The 22,638-nt window shown below is 47.5% G+C and overlaps 1 protein-coding gene across 1 annotated transcript in view; it reads right to left on the reverse strand.

Moving 5' to 3' along the window:
- Positions 1-22,638, reverse strand: part of LOC132353200 (ATP-binding cassette sub-family C member 12-like) — a 58,141-nt gene that overhangs the window by 27,146 nt on the left and 8,357 nt on the right. The window contains 8 exon segments of the mRNA XM_059904217.1: positions 1,337-1,374; positions 1,377-1,533; positions 3,194-3,266; positions 5,510-5,634; positions 7,981-8,052; positions 11,602-11,877; positions 16,619-16,726; positions 19,119-19,267. Of these exon segments, the coding sequence (XP_059760200.1) occupies positions 1,337-1,374; positions 1,377-1,533; positions 3,194-3,266; positions 5,510-5,634; positions 7,981-8,052; positions 11,602-11,877; positions 16,619-16,726; positions 19,119-19,267 (998 nt within the window).

A 22,638-nucleotide genomic window follows, 5' to 3' on the forward strand; every position in this document is an offset into this window, starting at 1 on the left:
CTTCTCCTCACCCTGGTCCCTGCCCAGCAGAGGAACGAGGAGCTCTTGTCTGCACCAGCCCAGCTGGCTGCTTCCTGGAGGTGACAGATGCCACTCAGAGGAAACCTGATCAATCCCCACATGCAAAATTCAGATGCTTGGAGCTTATCCTGAGGTCTCTAGCCCTCAGCAAACAGAGGCAGAGGCTGGGGGCAAAGCCACAGGTATAGGAAGGCCTGGTTTTCCTGGGTCTTGAAGAAACTTTTCCCTCTTTGGCCGGCCCTTCTGGCCACTGACAGAGGAGCCTAAAGATGCTGGCTACGGCATCCTGTAGCCATGGCAACTTCATTTGCTGCCAGCTCCCATCCCAGCTTGACTTACCTTTGCAAAGGCTAAGAGTCCTGCCTCTTACCCCTAGTTTAACATTTCCCCACAGGTGGCAAGAGAGTCAGAAGACAGGACTTCTGCTGCCTCTGCTCCAGCTGACCTCTCATTACAGGCCAGTCCTGTGGGCTCCCTCCTCCTGCGGGGGACGCACACACATGTGCATGCACACGCATGTGCACGCACACATACACACACACACACAGAGCACATCTCTGGGCAGTCACTGTAGGACAGGGGTAACCTGGCTTATCTCAGGGTAGAGAGGGGTCCTGGCTTCCCACCAAGCATCCAGAACGCTTTACATGGGGCTGACACAGTAAGAACTGTCCCCACCCTGCCAAATTCCCAAGCTCATTCAGGGGATTCAGTCAGTCCCTTTCCTGGGCAACATTCATGTTCCTAAACCTGAGAGCGTGGCTGTGGTCAGGGAGAAGCTTCTTGCCTTAGTCCCGAAGTCCTGGTCTCCAGCCTTTTTCCCTTGGGGAGTGATGCCAGGGGTATCTGGGCCTCTCATCAAGGGATCTGTCATCCCCTGCCACCCCACACCCGGGCACCCCTGGCCTCAGGCCTGCCCAGCCCTTGCGGGAGGAAAGGTTGGTCTAAATGTTCCTACCCGACTTCCCATCTCCCCACCATCAGTGGTCCAGAGCTGGAGAAGGTGCCCTGTGTCCACCCCACAGGTAGGGGTCAGTGGTCCAGAGCTGGAGAAACTCCCTCTGCTGGAGGAAAGGTCTTGGCCCCACTGAGCCCAAAGGTAGGGCAATGGAAGCGTGCACAGAGAGGAGCAGGCAGGCCTAGGTGCAAGCCAGGATGGCCGGGGACGATCATGGTGTCTCCTGTGCGCCTCTCCCCTTCCCTGACCTGGTCCAGGTGAGGACAACAGGTTTAGGCAGAAGAGGAGACTCTGTGAGCATCAAGTGCCACGCCCATTTCATGACCTCACGGGTCCTGCTGGTCCCAGTCACCTGAGCTGGTGGGTCACCAGGATGATGGTCTTCCTCCTGAGCGCCTCTCAATGCACTCCTCAAAGACATGCTTCCCCACATGGGCGTCCACGGCTGACAGCGGGTCATCCAGCAGGTAGATCTCATGGTTCAAGGAGACGGCTCGGGCCAGGCTGATCCTCTGCCTCTGCCCCCCAGAGAGGTTGAGGCCCCGCTCCCCGATCTGCAGACAAGGGCAATGCTACTGTCCATCACCCGACCCCATTCCCCACCCTGCAGTCCTTGGGGACCAGGAACTTCCTGAAGCTTCTCTAGATTCTTCTGCAGACTGCTCATCACCCCTTTACAGGAACCCCCCGGCCACACCAGGTACCCTGGAAAGCAGAAAGCTCCACTTCTGCAGGAAGCCTGGTGGGCAGTGGCAAATAGGGAAAAGCTCTTTCCATTGCTGAGTGAAGGGTAGCGGGCTCACAACGGCCCCATCCCAGTGCAGTCCTGTAGGGAGGGGCTACATCTTGACCGCTAGCACCAAAGGGCATTGTTGAGCAGGAAGCTCTGGGCAAGTGGACAAGCGAACAGGAAGGAAAACTGTCTGGGAGAAGAGGGACAAGGGGGCTCTCTTTGTTTACCTGTGGATCAACTCCCCGCCCCCACTAGGCAAGTCTAAGCTCCATGAAGATAACAGACATGTCAGCGTTTTTCATCATTACATCCCTAAGGCCCGGCACCACACCTGGCCCAGAGCAGGTGCTCAATAAACATTTGTTGAAAAGATGAAAAGCTTAGGTTGTCTACTTTAGGTGATTCTATCCAACTGACCCCAAAGTGAGCCTCCAGGAGTTCAGCCAGGTGTTGTGCTGAGCACTGGGGCTGGACACATGAAGTGGGACCAGAAAATTCCCCTATCTACTGGGAACTAGCATCTTAGCAGGGTGGGGGGCGGTGTGGTTAGTTATACACATAATAATGGCACAAAGCAGAATTTAATGAGTGCCAACTGAGAAGCATAAACTAAGTACATTGGGGCAAATTACTTTAGACTCTGGGTCTGGGGAAAGTCTTCTTCAAGGGTGTGGATTTGGGGTGGGAACTTGAAGGGTGGTAACTGAAGGCAAGTGCACACCTAGTCAGGCAGGTAGGGGTGGGTGGAAGCAAACCCTGGCAGGGAGGTCAGTGCTGCAGTGGCTGTGATGGCCATTTCCTTGATGCAGGCACACGGAGGTACCAGCAGAGAATGACAATGTGCTCTCAACTGGGCTTTCTTCAGGATGCCTCATTCTTTGGGCTCCTGGGCAGAGGGGGAAGACTGGGCAGAGGGGGAAGTCTGTGCAGAGGGTACACTGGGATGGGAAGACAGAAGGTGGCCTGGTGACTCCCCTGGGTCACCTGAGTTGGCAGGCTCAGCCCAGGACCCCGCCAGCCCTTTAAACAAAACCCTGGGGGGCAATGTTTGGAGATGACCCTTATACTCCTGGGCGGGCAGGTCCAGTGAGGCAGGAAGGGGACCTTGAGCCTCTAGCCACAATGCTGTACCCTTGATCTCTGTCTTAGGATGACAGAGCTGGTCCAGGAGATGAGGAAGCACCTTTCACCAGCAACCTTCCCTGAGATGACAGGCAAATTGGAAGTGACCCCAAGAGTGACCGGGCTGAGCCCAGCACAAGTGGAGTTGGTGTCACATCCATTGTGATATCTCCCAAGAAAGGACCCAGGTGGAGAATGCAGAATGGTAGAACCTGACTTTCCCCACATTTCCTGGGATCTTCCTGTCCTCTGGGGCACACGGATATGAAGGAGCTGGTGCCTGCAGAGCTTCAGGCCATTGGACCTGGCGGTTGATCTGCCATGAGCTGCTGTGGGGCTGAGCTCTGGGTTCTACTCACCTCAGTCAAGTCTCCGTAAGGTGGGCTGCTCAGGTCCTCCTGAAGGGCACAGACACGAACCGCGTGCTGATACCTGTGGGTGGAAAGCTAGAAGTCAGCACGGTGAGAAAGACCCCACGTCCGTGCAGCCCTAGGTTGCTCAAAAGGTGCACTGGCGTCATGGGCAGGCGAGGAGGCGGCTGATTGCTTGGTCTTTGATGCCCAAGGGCAGCTTCCCCTTGACCTCTGCCCCGCTTACCTGATGCAGAGTTGACTTGGGAGGGCCTCTCTGCTCACAGGCTTCCCGCCATTCGAGAAAGCTGAAATCAGTGCACATGAAACACCTGAAGGGAAAATTGCTCGTGGGAGTCAGAGCAGGGAGTCACCAGTGAGGGCTGAGGTCGCTGCAGGAGGCCTCCCGGGGGCCGCAAGACCGCTAGTAGATGAGAAGAAGCGTGCGGGTGGTGCCAGCTTAGCGTGAGCAGGCAGATCACAGGTAGCTGCCCGGCAGGTGGCGCACTACGTCCTGGCAGCACTGGATGCCCTGAGCATTGTGCCCATGTTATCAACTTTAGGGCTGGTGTGCCTGGTGGTTAAGACCAGTAGCTTTGGAATCAGAACAATCTGGGTTTGAATTCAGCTGGGTAACCTTGAACAAATGACTGTACCTCCCTGATCCTCCCTCTCCACTCTACACAATAGGCTAATAGCTCTCATTGGGTTGTGAGAAGCAAGAACACGCATATCAAGCCAAGAGCACGCTGTCTGGTGCACAAATTCTCCAGCGGTAGTTATAATTAATGTTATCACTTTTGCCAATCTTGGACTATGAGATTCAGACTGCTCAGCACATCTTGCCAGCTCCACCCCCATCTTAAACTTCCTCCCACCCTCCTGCTTCCTGTGGTCCTGAGAGTCTCAATATCCACCCCAGGAGCAGAACCCCTGCTAGAGATGCCACATGGGAAGGGTGCTCAGTCCATCCTTCAAGGCCCAATTCAAGCGCCACCCTCTCTTCCCTCTTGTGATCTCTGCTGCCTCTGAACAGCCCAGCACAGTCTCCTGCCCTTGGCGCATTCCTCCTTGGCCCATTGTGCATCTCCTACAACCCTTTACAGACTTGAGCACCTCAAGGGCAAAGTTACATCTGAGCCACCCTGGTGGCCCACATGGCCCTGCATAGTCCTGTGTCTTGCAGGTATTGGGTAAATATTTGCTCTCTGATGTCCTAATAATAAAAGACAGGAATCCCTCCCTCTAGTCTGCTTCTGGGGAAAGAGAAGCCATTCCAGGCGGGGCTGGGAGGAGGCACAGGCAAAGGCAGTCCAGGAGATGCTGGGCAGAACAGTTCGGCTGGTGCCAAGGACTCCCTGACTGAGCCTCCTGATGACAGGATGTCGTGGCCTGGAACAAGGAGGGGAAGTAACAGATCTCTTGCTGAGAACCCACATGCTGGCCGATGTCATCAGCAAGGATAGAGTTTGTGGGTTCAGGCAATAAGATGTGAAAGTCCAGACCACAGTTAAAGAGCTGACAGCCAGATTTGTAAAACCAACTCCATTTGTCTTTCCTTCAGCATCGTGGCACTTGAGGGGGCTGTCAGGCAGTTCCAGTGGGAAAAAATAATGCTGGCCTGGAGTTCCTCTGACATTTAATAGCTTTGACTTTTGGCAGGTCAACTCTCCTCTCTGGGCCTCAACCTCTTCATCTGTAAAATGGGGATATGATGCCGGGATCTCCCTTATACGGGTGGTTATGGGACTCTAACGAGAGAATGTACATGGCAGCACACCAAACTCGGCAAAGAACCTTAGGAAGCTATTTCCAGAGCTTAAATATAATGGTCCAAAGTGAATTCAAAAATTATGACTTGAACTTTGTTTTCATTCCATTAGATCGTTTTGAGGACATCAACAGTGATATATCCTGATAACTGGTGTCAATTAATAGTTTCAGGGCTGACTAATTGCATACCTGCTGCGCTCAATTTCAAGGAAAGTTCTTGTTACTTGGCCTAAAGCAAAATTGCCAGATTCCTCTTCCTCCAGTCAGACACCATATGCACTGTTACAGAGAACCGCAGAACATATGCTACTCTGCACCGGGATTGAGTGGCGATTCCGTACGTTTCTGAGAGCGTGATCACAGGTCTGCAGAAGGCACCTCTCCTGAGCTCTTGGATCAGGAAGAGAAAAAGCAACAGCCATTTGGATCTGACAAATGTTTAATCAGAACTCATTAAAGAAACCCAGTTAGCAATCATTACCAATCGCATCAGCATCTGTAGCAGATTATACCAAATACTAAAATGCCTCATGCTTTCAAAGTTAATATTACCTTTGGTGATCATACTTTTCTCCAAATAATACGTTTTCTCTCACATTTCCCTAAAAGATCCATGCTTGCTGGGAAACGTAGGCCAGAGTCCCGTTGACGGCCACGATCCCTTGTTGTAACTGCATCTGGAGCAACAACACCAGAGAACCTTCTGAAGCCAGGCCTCGCCACCTTCTCTTCGGGGGCCTATTGCAAACTTGCCACCCACTTACTGTATGAGAACTAAGTCGGAAGGTGCAAGAGGGTGAGAAGCTGTCTTGCCACACACTGCAAAGCCCAGCTGTGCAGACCAAGGGTCTCAAAGTCAAACATCTGCGAGAGGCCGGGTGGGAATGTTCCAGAAGGAGCAGAGGTGAGCCCTGTGCTCTGGAGAGCACAGGCTGCAGGGCTGCTGCTGGCACACGTGCACCTTTGTGCATCTAGGATGAGATGCTTTCTGAGCAGAACCATCACAAAGGCTCTCTCTTCCCCCAGGTTCACTGGCTAGACCCCACCCTCCTCAGCCAGGCCCCCAGGAAGAGGGCACAGCCTGCACTGCTGTGGATGGTGGCCCTGGCATGCCCCATCCTAAGGAAGCAACCTTGACTCCATTGCACAGTTGGTGCCAAGCAAGGATGCAAGCCTGCTGTGGCGAGTTTCTAATTTTTCAAGAGGAACGGAAAGTCTAGTTTCATGTGGAACTTCTGAACTTTCAAAACAATGAGGAATCCAATCAAGAAACATGCATGGGCTCCAGTCTGTGACCCTGAGTACCCACGTTCATTTAAGATGGCCCTTCATGGTGAGCCTCAACAGATAACGGGAGAGGCTAGTGGTGGTGCCATGTTTGTAGCCGTCAGGAAGGGGTGTATGAGGCAGGCCGTGGTGCTCAGGGCTGGTGCTCATGGGCCAGTGGCAGTGTGTTGGGGACAGGCAAGGACGATAGCCAAGATGGCCGAGGGATGTGACTCCATTCCTCCTCAGGAATGGTCTAAGGGATAGAGAACATTGGACTTGGAGAAGAGAGAATAATAATAACAATAACAACAACAACAACAACATAATAATAATAGCTAAAATGAATAGGGTGCATGCCAGGCACTGTGTTAAGTACATATAAAATGCTAATCACTGTGGCTGGCGCTGGGAATGGTCCTATAACTACTATTATATCAGTTATCTCATTTAATCCTCATCACAACATCCTTAGCCCCATTTTACAGATGAGTCAACCAGGGCTCAGAGAGGTGAAGTGACTTATCCATGCTCATGAGGCTGAGACAGCTGGTGAACCCACGCCGTCCAGAGCCCACTCACTTAACCCAGTGACCACGTGAGGGGCCTGATCCCACCACTGTCACATGGGAGATGGATTCTGCTTTCTCTGGGACATTCCACAGGAGCAGGCCATAGGGTAGAAGTTAAAAGGAGGCAAATTTCACTCCCATATACCTCAAATCTCTCTGAAGAGATAATGAGTTCTCCATCACTGGAGGCATCTGAGCAGAGGTTGGCCCATCTCTTATAGGATTCAGTGGAAAGGACTCATGTTATTAGGTGGAGAATTGGGCTGGGTCACCTGCAATGCCCCTGCCGACTCTAGGGTTATCAAAGGCACTCACGCTGAATCCCGGAGCCTGAGGGACCGCCACAGCTCTCCTGACTCAGCCCCCGCCTCCGCCTTCAAGCAAGGAAGGAGTTGTCACTCTTTGTACAAATGAGTCAGCTGAGGCCAGAATGAGTCACCCTGGTCTGGAGGGGCTCTTCTGAGCCTAGCATCCCCCTGTCTCTGTTGCAGGCAAAGGCAATCCCAGGTGCCCAACCTTCCCTTTAGGAACACAGAGTGGAGAGAAAGAGAACTTAATTCCTTTCCCCAGAAAGTTTCTCATTCATTTGGAATGAGAAGCCTTGGCAACTGTGAACTATTCATTTACTGTGGATACAGTGAATGGCTTGGCCATTTCCCTGGGGTCAAGCAGCTAGAAGTAGCAGACAAAGGATGAGAGTCCGCCCACCCTCCCTTGCTACCACGAGGTGCGCTTTGGTTCACACATTCATTCAGCCCCTCTTCCATTGAGAAGCAGATGCTCGGGGCAGACGCTGGGGAAATAGACATGGATCTAAAGTCACCGAGAGTCACAGGTTCCCGGGTTTTTCCCCCGCCAAGCTGCCTGGCCGGCCTTTCTATTTGGCACAGGCCAAGCATGTCATGAGAAAACCATGGATTTAATGACCCATCGCTTCCTTTGACCAAGATGGAGCTCCAGGCAAGGAAGCTATCGCTGTTTAACTCATGTCCTCAGGAGGCAAACCAGGGAGAGCGCGTGGAAGGCCCGGCCCCGCCTGCCATGGGCCTGGGACTGCCAAGCGCATTGACCTCCTGGGCATCAATGTTAACTAGGAGCACAGAGTCCAGTGCGGCCGAGCCCAGGGCCCCAAACGCGGCCGGCAGGGAACCACTCCATCGTCACACCGCTCAGCACACAGCTTACCTGTCCTAGGAGAGCTGCGAGGAGGGAGCTCTTTCCACTTCCAACATTCCCACAGATGCCCAAGACCTTCCCCTACCAGAGAAACAGAAAAAAGACCGTCATTCTCCCAGTTCTTAGAGGGTCACCACCAAACTGCACTGGCCAGGCCAGGCAGGGACCAGTGGGGCACTGCTGGCTCTGTGAGGTGGCAGTTGCAGCCTCGCCCCCCAGCCCCGATACACGGCCTCATAGGAGGCAGGACCTTCAGTCTTAATTAAGAGCCTCCTCTGCACAACCCAGCACAGCACCCGGAGGGCTTCTAGAAATCGTGTATAAGCACTGATGCAGGACAGCCTTGCGCTGCTCTGGGACACACAGGCCCTGAACGTGAGGGTGGTCCTGTGCCGACTCCAGGAAAGTAAATCTAATGGACGTCAAAGGCTGCACGACCCAGAGGGACAGTGACAGCCTGCAAGTACAGAAGGCTGCGTGCTTTTTAAAAGTCCTCTTAAAGCATCCTTCCTCCATCACAACTCAGTCTGAAATTACTGAGCAGTTATGCTGTTCCAGCATGTTGGGTTCATGGATTTTTCTAGGGCCGCAGATTTATTAATTCAACTAACAAATCATTGCTAAAGCCTGCTTTGTGCCAGGTGCTGTTCTGAACACCAGCAATAGCACAATACAGGAAAGAACATCACAGTCAAAAGTCTGGGTCTGCCCACACGGAGCTTATGTTTTAGTTGGGGAGGCAGTAAACAAGATAAGTAAGTAAAATATGGAGTATGTCAGATACATGCCATGGAAGCAAATAAAGCAGGGGGGAGATGGGGGCGGGGAGCCTTACTGGACATGTGGACCCCTTAGCTTGAGTTCTCCCAGAAGGAGACCCCAAAGCAAGGAATTGAGTGAAGGTAGCTTGCTGGGGAGGTGCAGAAAACACCAGCTGGGAGGAGGGGGATGGTACAGGAGAAGGAAGGTGGCCCATCAAGGGAGTGCTGTTAGGTCAGCTCCCACAGGAGGCAAATGAAGCTCAATCCTGCAGGGAAGCTCAAGGAATTGCGGAAACTGAGCATGGCTTTGTCCTCCCAATGGCTGAGGGAGTCAGGATAAATAGCCAACAGTCAGTGTTTGAGAGCTGCTCCCTCGGCTGTTGACGTCTTGGCTTACTGAGGGTGGTGGGGAGGGCCCTCAGGCACACAGATGCAGATCTGGCAGTTGGAAGATGGCCAGGCCACACAGATGGGTCACTGACAATACCTGCTACAGGTGATGTCTGAGTAAGACCCGGAGGAGGCAAGGGAGTGAGTCGTGTAGTTATCAGGGGGGAGCCACTGCTGGCAGAATAGGAGTCCATGTGGAGACTCTGAGGTGAGACCACTCTTGTGTTCAATCAGATATTGCAACGCAGCAGTTGGCACATCTAGAACATTCTCACTGAGACCTGCTCCCAGTGAACCCTCAGAGCAAAGATGCTCAGCATGGGGCCTAATATGGCTTCTTTCCCACCTGAGCTAGACCAGAGGGCCCCTCGCCTGCCTGCTACCCCCAGCACAAGAGGGTCGTTGCCTGTCATCATTCATCCCTTGGATAAGTCTTTACTGAACACCAGATACTGCACTAGGCACTGGCAGTAAAACAGTGATCAAGGCAGACGCAGTCCCTGCCTTACTGTCACTGGCGCTGCAGGTAAGTGAAGCGGATCCATTTTAATTCCACCAAAAGGACTACAAGGAACAGGGGCATTATGAAGACTTTGGGACAAAGAGACACAGGGATGGATCCAGCTTCCCTAGACACTTGGCTCTTTGTTGAGTCCTGTCCACTACTTGTGGCCAGATCTAAGCCTTCTAGATTCATCCTTGTCTTCAGCAGGAAATCCATGAGGCCTGCACCCCTGAGTTTCTGATTATTTGGAAAACATTATTGGAAACCTACTCTGTGCCAGGCTCTGGGCTCAGTGTAAGGCCACACGACTGTGAACAAGTTCACAGATACACACCCTGACCTCAGTGAGGCTATGGTCTAATGGAACCTTAGAGCTAAATTTGGGAAAACATAGATGCCTTGAGTTTAGGACATTTAAGGACAACACTTAAGCTGGACGTAATTGTTAGAGGAAAAAGGCAACAGCAATCGCTCCCGTCCATGGGGGCTTAGCATTTGCGTGTGATGTGTCTTTCCGTCCTCACATCCACCTTGTGAAGTGGGTACTATTATTAAAATACCCATGGAGCAGGTAAAGAAACTGGCTTGAAGAGGTTAGGCAAGATGCTCAAGGCCATGCAGCTGACGAGTGGCTGGGATTGGAATCCTGGTCCACCAGGCTAGAGAGGCATAGCCCTAATCCCCAAGATACTGTGCTGCACCCTTTGTCTTCACCTTATTTCACAAAATATTTGACCATGTCCTTGATGACAAGTCATGAGCCACCAACGTACTGAAAAGGAGGAAAGCAACTGAAGGGCTAAGAGGAGGCTTCTTTACAACACGAGAGCAGTTCACTGAGGCCTCTCTGGAGCAACGCTGAAGGCAGGGTTGAAGTAATCTGGGTGCTGCAGGTCATAGGCGGGGAAAAGTGCTGAGAAAGCAAGTGGGCTGCACACAGCAGGACTTCAGTGAGAGCCAAGCTCAGTTGCACTCAGCCAACCGAATATCATTTCCAATGAATATGTGCAGAGAGCCTTGTTAGCTACAAGAGGTACCACTCTACACCAGCTATTGAGCCTAGCGTCACATAATACATAAGAACCTCTCCCTCTGTAGTGCTCACATGGGGAAAGGGTGAGTCAACAAGACGGGAGATTAAAATATTAGGCACAAGATAAATGCTGAGCCCTTTGCAGCAAAATCAACACTGCCATCTGGAGAGCGCAGCTGACGAGTACCCAGGGCAAGAAAACCACATGCAAGAGAAGGTCAAACATTCCCCAAATGCAGAGCTTCTCTAAGGACTCTACCCCCGAATCCCGAGGGGAGGGGACCAGCCAGCAGAATCTGGCGGGCTTCTGTTCCTAGGCTGCTGGTGGCACTCGCTTTGCTTTTTACAAGAGCAGTGTCGCTTGGTGGTTAAGAGCCGACGGTGGCACCCGGCACCCTGGGTGTGAAGCCCTCTTCTGCCACTTTCGAGCTGTATGACTTGGACGAGTTATTTAACCTGCTGTGTCTCTGGTTCCTCAGTCATTAAGTGGGGCAGCTATACACCCACCTCATAAGGTTATTGGGGTAGCTAAATGAGTTAATTTTGTGCCTGGTAAATAGAAATTGCTCATAACTGTCAGCTATTATAATCTATTATTGGACTCCAATGGGAAATTAAGAACAAATCTGAAAAGACTTATGAAAGCTAGTCAGTTTGAGTCTAGCCACCTGAAATGGATTGTCCATTAAACACTGCAACTGGCTCTCAACTCCTGTGGAATTTGAAGATCGACACTAATACAACCACTAAGACAACGGTATTCTCTCAGCTTGAAGAGATGTCTCCAGGGTTCATTTGCATAGCTTTAAAATTTGGGGAGAAATGGAGACATCCCACCACCACCTCCTGCTCAAACTGAATTGTATTCAACCTTGAGAAGGCCATGGTCATGTGACACAAGGAAGAAGGATGGAGGCCACACCTTTGGAACACATACCCACCTTTCTCACCACAAAGCTTATACTATGCAGAACCGATTTGCGGCTGTCACGTTGCTCCTCGGCGCCGGTGACTCCCTGACCTGATAGACTCAAACTGTATACCTCTGGCCTCTGTTTCTTAAGAAGATGCTTCTTCTGGTTCTGCACTTTCTTTAGGTCACTTTTCCTCCTGGTTTCTTGCTCCCATGTCAAGGTGGCATTTGCTAAAAGCAAGACTGTATCTGGGTCTTCTGGTTGGGTGATGTAAGATGGGGGGCTTTTAGCTATGAGAATTTTCTCAGAGTAAAGAAACAAAATTAACTTGGCAGACGTCATCCATTTGCAAGAATCATCCCAGTATATCTTCTAATGACCCCAAATCATAATCTTGGGAATTCTACCTAGGACATCCAGGAAAGGTATTCTGAAGATATTCCCCCAGGAGAAGCTGCAGCAAAAATAGTCTATTAGCTCGTACTATCTAGAACAGATGCCTTTTTAACCACAAGGCCTATCTGGGTCACCCACATTGGAGAATGCTGATCCCAGCTACAATTTACCCTTATGCCCAAGATGGCCAGCTTCTGCCAGTCTTTGGGTGGTTGGCTTCACTGCTTGACACTAATGCTTATGAAACCAAGGTCACATGCTCGGTCTCTGCTGTGTCTTCTTCCTAAGTCCCCACTCAGCTCAGTTCAACAAAACACCTGCCAAGTGCCTACTCTGTGCCAGATTCTGGGGTAAACAACAGAAATGCAAATATTCATCAGGCATGCTTCCTGTCCTTGAAGAGACTGCAGTCCAGGTGGAGATGGGAACATGCACAGATCATTTCAGTGAAATGTGACAGGGACAAAGCCCTGTAACTGCCAGAGATGGGACACTTGGCTCCCCATCCTGGAGGCCCATGTCATTGATGCCTGAGCTGAGTCTGTACAGGCAAAGATGAGGGAGGGGTTGGGGGGGAGAGCCTTCTAGTAGATGGCACAGCATGAGCAAAAACAGGCAATAGCATAGTTTTGGGGGATGAGAGGTATAAGACAAGAAATTCGGTATAACCGAGGGCCAGAGCTCAAGGTAGGAAGCGGATAAGAAATGAAGTGGAGATATAACTGAAGACCTGCTGATGGAGGACTCAGGCTCAGTCCTGGAGAGAGAAGGACAAGGATTTCAAGCAGGTTAATGTCAGTGATCAGACAAATATTTTAAAGCTCAATTAACAGTGCAATACGGATTTGAAAAGGACAACACTGGAAAAAGACAATTGGTTCTTCAGTCACCGCGATAGTTCAGATGAGAGACTATGAAGTCTTGAATGAAGGTGATGACACCAGGGACAGAGTAGAGGTTGAGGAGTCAGGAAATAGCATTGTTCCTCTAGTCTAAGATATTGGATATCATTATACAATTAATGTGATGAGGTTGACTCTGTGTTTTGTTCAAAACGTAATAACTCAACAGTGCACCTTCCAATCCAATCTCATAAATGGTGCCTCTTAAAATTGAAGGAATACAGTGAGCAGGAGGTGAATCAACAGGATTCTTTTTTTTTTTTTTTTTTTTTAAATTTTTGGCCACGTTGGGTCTTTGTTGCTGTGCGCAGGCTTTCTCTAGTTGTGTCGAGCGGGGGCCACTCTTCGTTGCAGTGTGCAGGCTTCTCATTGTGGTGGCTTCTCTTGTTGCGGAGCACAGGCTCTAGGCACATGGGCTTCAGCAGTTGTGGCACACGGGCTCAGAAGTTGTGGCTCACGGGCTCTAGAGTGCAGGCTCAGCAGTTGTGGTGCACGGGCTTAGTTGCTCTGCGGCATGTGGGATCTTCCCGGACCAGGGCTCGAACCTGTGTCCCCTGCACTGGCAGGAGGATTCTTAACCACTGCACCACCAGGGAAGTCCCAACAGGATTCTTGATTGGTTAAATGTGGATGGTAAGGGAGAAGAGGGATACAGGCACCTAGGATGCTTAAAATGACATCCACATTTCAGACATGAGTGAATAAGATCTTCCAATCAATTCACAGAGGTCTGAACGCATTGTTCTCTTGACTGAAATGCCCTGCTTCTTTTCCTTTCCTTGCCTCAACTTCAAAACCACTTTATCTGCCCTTCCTACACATCACTTTCACCCTTACTATATATAGCAATTACTGGGATACCTGGTCCTGTACTAGACTGGAGGCTCTTAAGAGTAAAGACTCTCTTCCTTGTATTTGCATTTTCCACAATGCCTTGCATATAGGAAGCATACTGTAAATCTTTTTTTTAATCGAGATATAGTTGATTTACAATATTATATTAGTCTCACGTGCACAACATAGTGATTCAAAGTTTTTATACATTATACTCCATTTAAAGTTATTATAAAATATTGGCTATATTCCTGTGCTGTACAGTATATCCTTGTAGCTTATTTATTTTATACATAACAGTTTGTACCGCTTAATCCCCTTTTCCTATCGTGCCCCTTCCCCTTCCCTCTCCCCACTGGTAACCACTAGTTTGTTCTCTATATCTGTGAGTTTGTTTCCTTTTTGTTATATTCAGGGTTTTTTGCTTTACTTTTTTAGACTTCACATATACATGATATCATTCAGTATTTGTCTTTCTTTGTCTGACTTATTTCACTTAGCATAATGCCCTCCAAGTCCATCCACGTTGCTACAAATGGCAAAATTTCTTTCTTTTTATGGCTGAGTAATATTCTATTGTGTATATGTACCACTGTCTTCCTTATCCATTCATCTCTCAATGGACACAGGTTCCTTCCGTATCTTGGCTTTTGTAAATAATGCTGCTATGAACATTGTGGTGCATGTATTTTTTCAAATTAGTGTTCTGTTTTCTGCAGATATATACCCCAGAGTGGAATTGCTGGGTCATATGGTAGTTATATTTTTAGTTTTTTGAGGAACCTCCACACTGTTGTTTTCCATAGTGACTGCACAAATTTACCTTTTACCAACAGTATATGAGGGTTCTCTTTTTTCCACATCCTCCCCGACATTTGTAATTTGTGTTCTTTTTGATGATAGACATTCTGACAGGTGTGAGATGATATCTCATTGTGGTTTTGATTTGTATTTCCCTGATGATTGGCGATGTTGAGCATCTTTTCATGTGCCTGTTGGCCATCTGCATTTCCTCTTTGGAAAAATTTCTATTCAGTTCTTCTGCTCATTTCTATTTGGGTTGTTTGGGTTTTTGATGTTGAGTTGTATGAGCTGTTTATATATGTTGGATATTAACCCCTTATCAGTCATATCATTTGCAAATACTTTCTCCCATTCAGTAGGTTGTCTTTTCGTTTTGTCAATGCTTTCCTTTGCTGTGCTACTGTCAATTTCTCCCTTTATATCTGTTAATATTTGCTTTATGCATTTAATTGGGTCCTATGTTGAGTGCATATGTATTTATAATTGTTATATTTTCTTCTTGGATTGATCCTTTGATCATTATGTAATGCCTTTGTTTCTTGTAACAGTCTTTGTTTTAGAGTCTATTTTTTCTGGTAGAAGTATTGCTACTCCAGCTTTCTTTCGATTTCCATCTGCATGGAATGCCTTTTCCATCCCCTCACTTTCAATCTGTGTGTGTCTTTAGATCTGAAGTGAGTCTCTTGCAGGCAGCATGTATATGGGTTTTGTTTTCATATCCATTCAGCCACTCTATGTCTTTTGGTTGGAGCATTTAGTCCATTTACATTTAAAGTAATAATGGGTAGTTATTGTCATTTTGTTAATTGTCTTGGGGTTGTATTTGTAGTTCTTTTTTGTTCTTTTCTTTTTTGCTCTCTTCCTTTGTGATTTGATGACTATCTTTAGTGTTATGTTTGGATTCCTTTCTTTTTTGTGTGTGTGTTTATCTATTATAAATGTATGATTTGCGGTTACCATGAGGTTTCTATATAGCAATCTATACATATATATACACGATTATTTTAAGTTGCTGATCTCCTAATTTCAACTGCATTTTAACAACCCTGCATTTTTACTCTCTTCCCCTCACAAGTACTGTTTTTCCACATTTTACATAAATTTGTTTTGTTACCCCTTAACTGTATATTGTGGATTTAGATGATTTTACTACTTTTGTCTTTTAACCTTCCTACCAATTTTATACATAGTTGATTAACTACCTTCACTGTATATTTGCCCTTACTGATAAGCTTTTTCCTTTTGTGATTTTCATGTTTCTAGTTGTGGTCTTTTCTTTCTAGCTTAGAGAAGTCCCTTTAACATTTCTTGTAAAACTGGTTTGATGGTCCTGAACTCTTTTAGCTTTTGCTTGTCTGTAAAGTTTTGAACTCTCCATCAAATCTGAATGAGAGTCTTGCTGTGTAGAGTATTCTTGGTTGTAGTTTTTCCCCTTTCATCACTTTAAATATATCGTGCCCCTCCCTTCTGACCTGCAGAGTTTCTGCTGAAGTCAGCTGATAGCCTTATGGGAGTTTCCTTGTATGTAACTTGTTGCTTTCCCCTTGCTGCTTTTAATAGTCTCTCTTTATCTTTAATTTTTGCCATTTTAATTACAATGTGTCTTTGTGTGGTTCCCTTTGTGTTGATCCTGTTTGGGACTCACACAGTAAATCTTTGATGAATGAATAAATTAATAAATAAAATGACTAAATGAGTGTATAAATATGGTGCCCCCCCCCAACACTGTCTTCATCACTTCTGTCACCACACACATCCTAGGACAAACTAGGTAGGCAAAGGGGGGATGGCTCAGTGCAATCTGAACTCCACTCCTGGAACAAGTTAAGATTTATGGCTTGGAGAAAGAGTAGAGGGTCAGGAACATCATCTCCCTGGGTGGAGACTCCATCTCATTTTTACTAAAAGGGCAGGCCACCTATAATACTCTGTCTGTATCCTGCTTGACGCATATTTGTGTATCCAACACTGAATGGAGGGTCTTCTCCCAACACCCACCAAACCAGTGACCCAGCCCTCCAATGGGTTGACACAGCCTCCCCTTATCTGGGAATTTTCCTGCCCCAAAATGAGATCTTTCTTCCCTGCTCACCCAGTGTTAGTTATACCTTCATTCTCCTTAGAGAGACATTGGCTTCAGCTGCTGCTCTGACCGAGAAAGGTAAGATTGCAATTGAAAACTTCATTACATTAAACATGGCAATCACAGTAAATGCCTGAAGAACAAAAGAGAGGTATAGAATTCAGGATGGGATGCTACCTTGGCTTTGAACCATTAAGTCCATGGGGATTAAACTTCCTGAGATGAGAAACAGTAGCACAGTCGGGATTCTCAGAGGAAAAATTTTCTCATTTCATGGCTCAGAAATCATGGGTTGGCAAATTAAAGATATTAACATCTTAAACTATTTTGCCTTTGGATTTTCACCAAAATGGTGGGAAACTTATCCCCTTATCTTTGTCAATCCAGAGGATGAGGTCTGAAAAGGGCCTCTAATTGAGTGCCTTTGGAAATCTCCATCCATACCATATCCTTATTTGGCCTAGACCATTCGCTCAAAAACCTATGCAGATTTTTCCTAAATTATCCCCTTCTCTCAGTTGCTTCAGAGGCATCTGACCCTTCAGAGACAGAGCAACCTTTTACATCCCACACAGAGACCAATGTTGAAGGTGGAAGCTCCCTAGATTGATGTGCCTGGCCCAGGCTGGTTGCTGGTTCTCCTGCCCTCAGGGTCTGATGCCCTGCCTCCACACACACATAAGGGACCAATTTGAGAGCCTGTCATTTCCAAAACAATGAACAATGACCCCCCTTCACTAGGGCCTTCCCCACTGAGCCCTGCCTGGTGGGTGGATAATATCATATAGCCTCAATGAAGACAAGTTTCCTTGTTCTGTGGGTGCCCCACAGGGGGCATGATCTCATCTCTCAGCTTTCACCTTCTCATCTGTCCGACTTGTAATTAGCAGCCTCTCCCTAACCACCCAACTAAGAAATTAAAAACACAACTTCCATCGACAAATCTGGAGTGATCCTTCCTGCTGTTGAATGGGCCCCATGGACAGGGCCCCCAGGCTTCAACTAATCCTAGTTAGTTCATTAAGAGGATGATGAAGGATGCTCCCTTCATCACATCTGGTCCTAAATATATCCCCAGAGAGAATTCATCTCCCCCAGGCCCTAGAGCACTATCTTGGCTCAGGAAACACAGGCCATGGCTGGCAGAGCCCCCGGGCTGCCTGATGTGGCAGCTCCTCAGGGCTGACCTCCTACTCATGTGGCTCTGGCACAGGAGGAGACTGAAAGGGATTCTTAGTCCAAAGGAATACGAGCCTCACATTCAGGGAATTTGTTCTTGGTCTAGATTTCTTCCAAATCATCGTTTTAAAAAATATTAACTATGTGCACTCAATTTGGTTTCAAATTAATTTACTTGGTGTGTTCTGGGAAAAAAAATTTTTTTTGGTTTGGGATGGTAGACAGCAGACACAATAATCTGGGGGCATTCATTCTGTACATCAACCATTGCTGTTCATTTTGGCTTTCGGTTCGTGGCTATGTTCAAGTCCCTGGAGTGTGTGAGAGAAAAATGTGTGTGATGAAACTAAGAAAATTAAAGTATCTCCCAAAGAAACACGGGGCAGTAATTGGATTGACAGCACCACAATGAATGCCCCAGAAGAGCATCCTGCCTTCTCAAACATCCCCCCACCCTCCCCTCCAGATCCCTGATTTTTGGTGCAATTCTTCCCTGGTGAGCATACCTCTCCTTTTTTATTTCATTCTCTCTCTCTCTCTTTCTTGCCTTTGTGTTCTTTCTTCCAACCACTTGCCCTTCAGACACTGGTTTAATATCTGAAATGTTTGTTTCTTTATTTCAGTCAGGGGCCATTTCCTCTCTAGCTCAGGTCCTGAGCCCCTCACGTTCACTCCAATTCTCCTTCTGAGGCTTTCAACCTGAATATGCCTGGCCTGGGTGAGCATAAGGCTAATGAAAGCAGCAACAACTTATGCAGCATTTACCGCATTCGAGGTGCTGACCGAGTGCCATTTACCGCATTCGAGGTGCTGACCGAGTGCTTTGTGTAAGACAACTTCCATCCTCACAACGATAGGGACTGTCATCACCCCACTTACAGATAATAAAACCGAGACAAGAGAGGTTCCATGAACTGCTGTAAGTCATAGCTAGCAAGTGTGGAGTCGGGCTTTAAACAAGGGGGACCCTGATCCGGACACCACACTGCCTCTCCCAATACTGACACCCCTCCCACCCGGAGAACTTTCCCCAACTCTCTTCTTGTCGTGTATATGGATAAATAAGAATAAAATAGTCAAAGGCTCCTTTGGTTTCAATGTCCAAATGTAAAATTGTGTTCCAGCATTAACTACTACCCCTGCCCTGCTGTAGACTGAATAAGAATTGCTACTAAGCTCTCCTAGGCTCCCAGTCAGCTCAAGTACTTGTTTTAGAAGTCAGGGTGGAATTCTGCTGTTTTCTGGCTCACCGTGATTGGGTGTTCTGATGCCAGTGCCAGAGGAGCTACCCACCTGGCACTTGCAGAGTTGGGTACAGACGAGGCCAGCTCTGAAGAGGTGCTTACCACTGGGGCAGTGAGCTTTCGTCTCAGGAGGATGTGGCAGGTGAATGTCAGTACAATGGCTACGGTGGATGCAATGGGGGCCAGTGCTGAGCTTCCACTTTGGACAAATCCATCTTTTTCCAGTAATCGCCTTTCCCTCTTCCTTATATCTGTGAAATAGAAATGGTCCACGGTGGTCTTATTTTGCTTGTCAAACACCAGCATTAAGAAACATATTACTCAATGGAATACTCCTCAGCCATAAAAATGAATGAAATATTGCCATTTGCAGCAACAAGGGTGGACCTAGAGATTATCATACTAAGTGAAGTAAGTCAGACACAGAAAGACAAATATCATATGATAGCACTTATATGTGGAATCTAAAAAAGTAATACAAATGAACTTATCTAGGAAACAGAAAGAGACTCACAGACATAGAGAGCAAAGTATGGATACCAAAGGGGAAGGGGCAGGGGGAGGGATAAATTAGGAGTCTAGGATTAACAGATATACACTACTATATATAAAATAGATAAACAACAAGGATTTACTGTAGAGCACAGGGAACTATACTCAATACCTTGTAACCTATAATGGAAAAGAACCTGAAAAAGAACATATATATATATAATATATATACATATATAATATAGATAACTGAATCACTTTACTGTACACCTGAAACTAATACAACATTGTAAACCAACTATACTTCAATTAAAAAAAAAAAGAAACATATTACTCCTGCCCTGTTCTCCTGCAAATGAGTGTTAAGGACTCTTGTTGTGAAGTTTAAATGGGAGGAAGCACAGACAGCCCGGAGCACAACGCCAGCATGTACTGGGGGTTCAGTGCATGTCAGCTGCCTTTGCTGGATGGTTTCCAAGGTCCCTTCTGATCTGATTCTCTGTGTGTCAGGAGTCATACACTCAGATGCCTACAGGGGTCAGGCAAGTAAGGTAAATGAAGGGAGTGGGCAGAGAGCAAGACCAGAGCGAGGATGTCCCAGGCTCACCAGACTGTTTTGAAGTCTGAGATCTGGAATTTTATGAGACACCTCCCTACTCTTAAATGTTGGGAACTAATTGAAAAAGTTAAAGTACTGTAGGGGCCAAACAAAACACATGTGCCAGCCTGAAGACTGCCAGATTGAAACCCCTGCCCTTTGTCTCAGGGACAGCTACAAAAACCCAAGAGCATGTCTCCCTTCCATAAGTCCAGATGAGGCCATGACTCTGCACCACTCACACATAAAGTTCAAGCTTCCCTCCCCTGCTGTTTAAAGAGTCCTTGATGGCAATTCCAGCATCCTCTGCAGAAACCCTTTCACATTAGCAACATGGTGTCACAGCCCGTCTGGCTGAGTGCTGCCTACGGACCAGGTGTTGGGCTGAACCGCGCACAGGCATGCTCTCCCTAGGCTGCTCTCACCACAGGGTGACACGGCAGAAGCCATCATTATGCCCTTCTGACAGTAGAGGAAAGGCTTAGCAGGTTACATGACTTGCCTCTTAAGAGGTTGGGATCCAAAGCATGCTGTCCACACGCCCTTCCGCCCACGAACACCAGCACCTCCTTCTCCCCACGCCAAGCCTCTAGGCCTTTGCTCCTGCCCAGGGGGCTTCCCCAGCTCCATCCGTGTCCACATCTCTGCTATCATTCAGGGCCTGTCTAAAATGCCACCTCTGCCAGGAGGCTTTTCCTCATCTCTCACACCCGTGGAGCTCCTCTCAGTTTCTTTTGTGGCATTTTACCCATTCTATCCTATAATTAATTCACATGTTCACTCATTCAGCACATTTTAATCTGATGTCTACTGTATGCCAGGGGCTGTGCTGGGTGCTGGGGAATATAGGGACAAACAGGGTCTCGGCTCTTCCAGTAGGAGCGATAGACAATAAAGAAACAAACAAACAAGTAAATAAGATAATCACAAACTGTGTTGGGTGATATGAGAGAAATGAACAGGATGAAGTGATTAAGAGGTGAATGGGGAGTGGGCCTGCTTGGGACTGTGGTCAAGAAGGCCTCTTGAGTCAGTGACATTGACTTCAGGAGACCCAAAGTCAAGACAAAGTCAGCATGAGCATCTAGCAGAAGGCATTCCAGGCAGAGGGAACAGCAACAGCAGAGATCCTGAGGCATGAATGGGTGTGGATGTTATGCTAAAAACAGAAGGTTTGTGTGGCTCAAGCAGAGGTATCAAGGCCTGGGACAAGATGTGATAAGGTCAGGAGGTCAGCAGGGGCCAGACTGTGCCGGATCTAATAGCCCATCAGAAGGAATCTGGACTTCATCCAAAAGACCTAAATTTGAAAAAACCTAAGTGTGCTAAGAGGCCACTAAAGCTTTTTCAGCAGGGGAGAGACAAGATCTGACTGACATTTTTAAAAGGTCACTCTGGCTGCTGAGTGCATCATGGGTTTTAGGGGGAAGGGGGAAAGCAGGGGTTCCATCTAGAAGTTCTTGCCATAGTCTGGAAGGAAGAGGATATTGCTTGGACTAGGGTGACAGTAGAATGAAGAGAAGCAGAAAGATTCCAGATATATTCTAGGAGTAGAGCCAACAAACTAATAGCTATTTTTGAGCTTAGTTAACTCATTGTCCCTCAATTTTAAAACTAGGGACCCTTTTCCTAATTATATTGTGTGACTCCCATGGCCTTGCACATAGTAGGAACTTGGTACATATTTATTGAGCTAAACTGACTTGAATTAAATTGAGTTTTAAATTGAATTATGTCAAATGGAATCAAATTTAATCACATCAAATAAATTGTTTTAAAGTGAGTTCAGCTTGTGAGGAAGTATTTCTGCATCTTCAAAGAGGGTACCATAGGGCTGCCAGCACCCCAACCTGGGGCACTTCCTTTGGCAGTCTCAAAAGCAGATTTTCTAAAGCCACTTCCTAAAATGTGGATACACAGCTTCGGGCCCAATTACATGCTGGTCTAAAAGTGTAATTGTGGATCTAGAGAGTTAGTTGTAACTGTGGTTCAAATCATTAACCGGTCAACCACCTGAGTCTATGTCAGCAATTATGTAAATGTTCCTACAATTAGATTTGCATTTTTATTTGGTTGAAATAGTCTTCATATCGTCTTTAAAACAAAACAGCTATATATGCATTCTCTTATCTGCCCAAAGCATGTCAAGTCAGTGAGACATCTGATCCTGATGAGGTTACTGCCGGCGAGGAGGGATCATGTGTGTAAGTGTTAGTGTGTACGTGTGTCCTTGTGGACGTCTTCCAAGTCAAGGAAATAGCCTGAGCCAGCTCTTCTCCTGCTCATACTGTTTTAGTGGACTATTTTTGTGAAAGGTAACTGGCCAGTACAAGAATTCACTGACCTCAGTACGGCTAAACCATATGTCACTCACCTGCTGAGCCCTTGGGTTCAGCAGAAGAGATGCCTGGGTGTATTCTAAAATCTATGTAATTTTTTGAAAAGCCTACAGATCAGCTCAGGGGTTGCTTCAGCCAACTTCCAGAATGCCTGGCCCCAGGACCCTTAAGAACCCCTTAGAAGAGCACATTC

This window comes from Balaenoptera ricei, chromosome 19, assembly GCF_028023285.1.
Source record: "Balaenoptera ricei isolate mBalRic1 chromosome 19, mBalRic1.hap2, whole genome shotgun sequence".
NCBI lineage: Eukaryota > Metazoa > Chordata > Mammalia > Artiodactyla > Balaenopteridae > Balaenoptera > Balaenoptera ricei.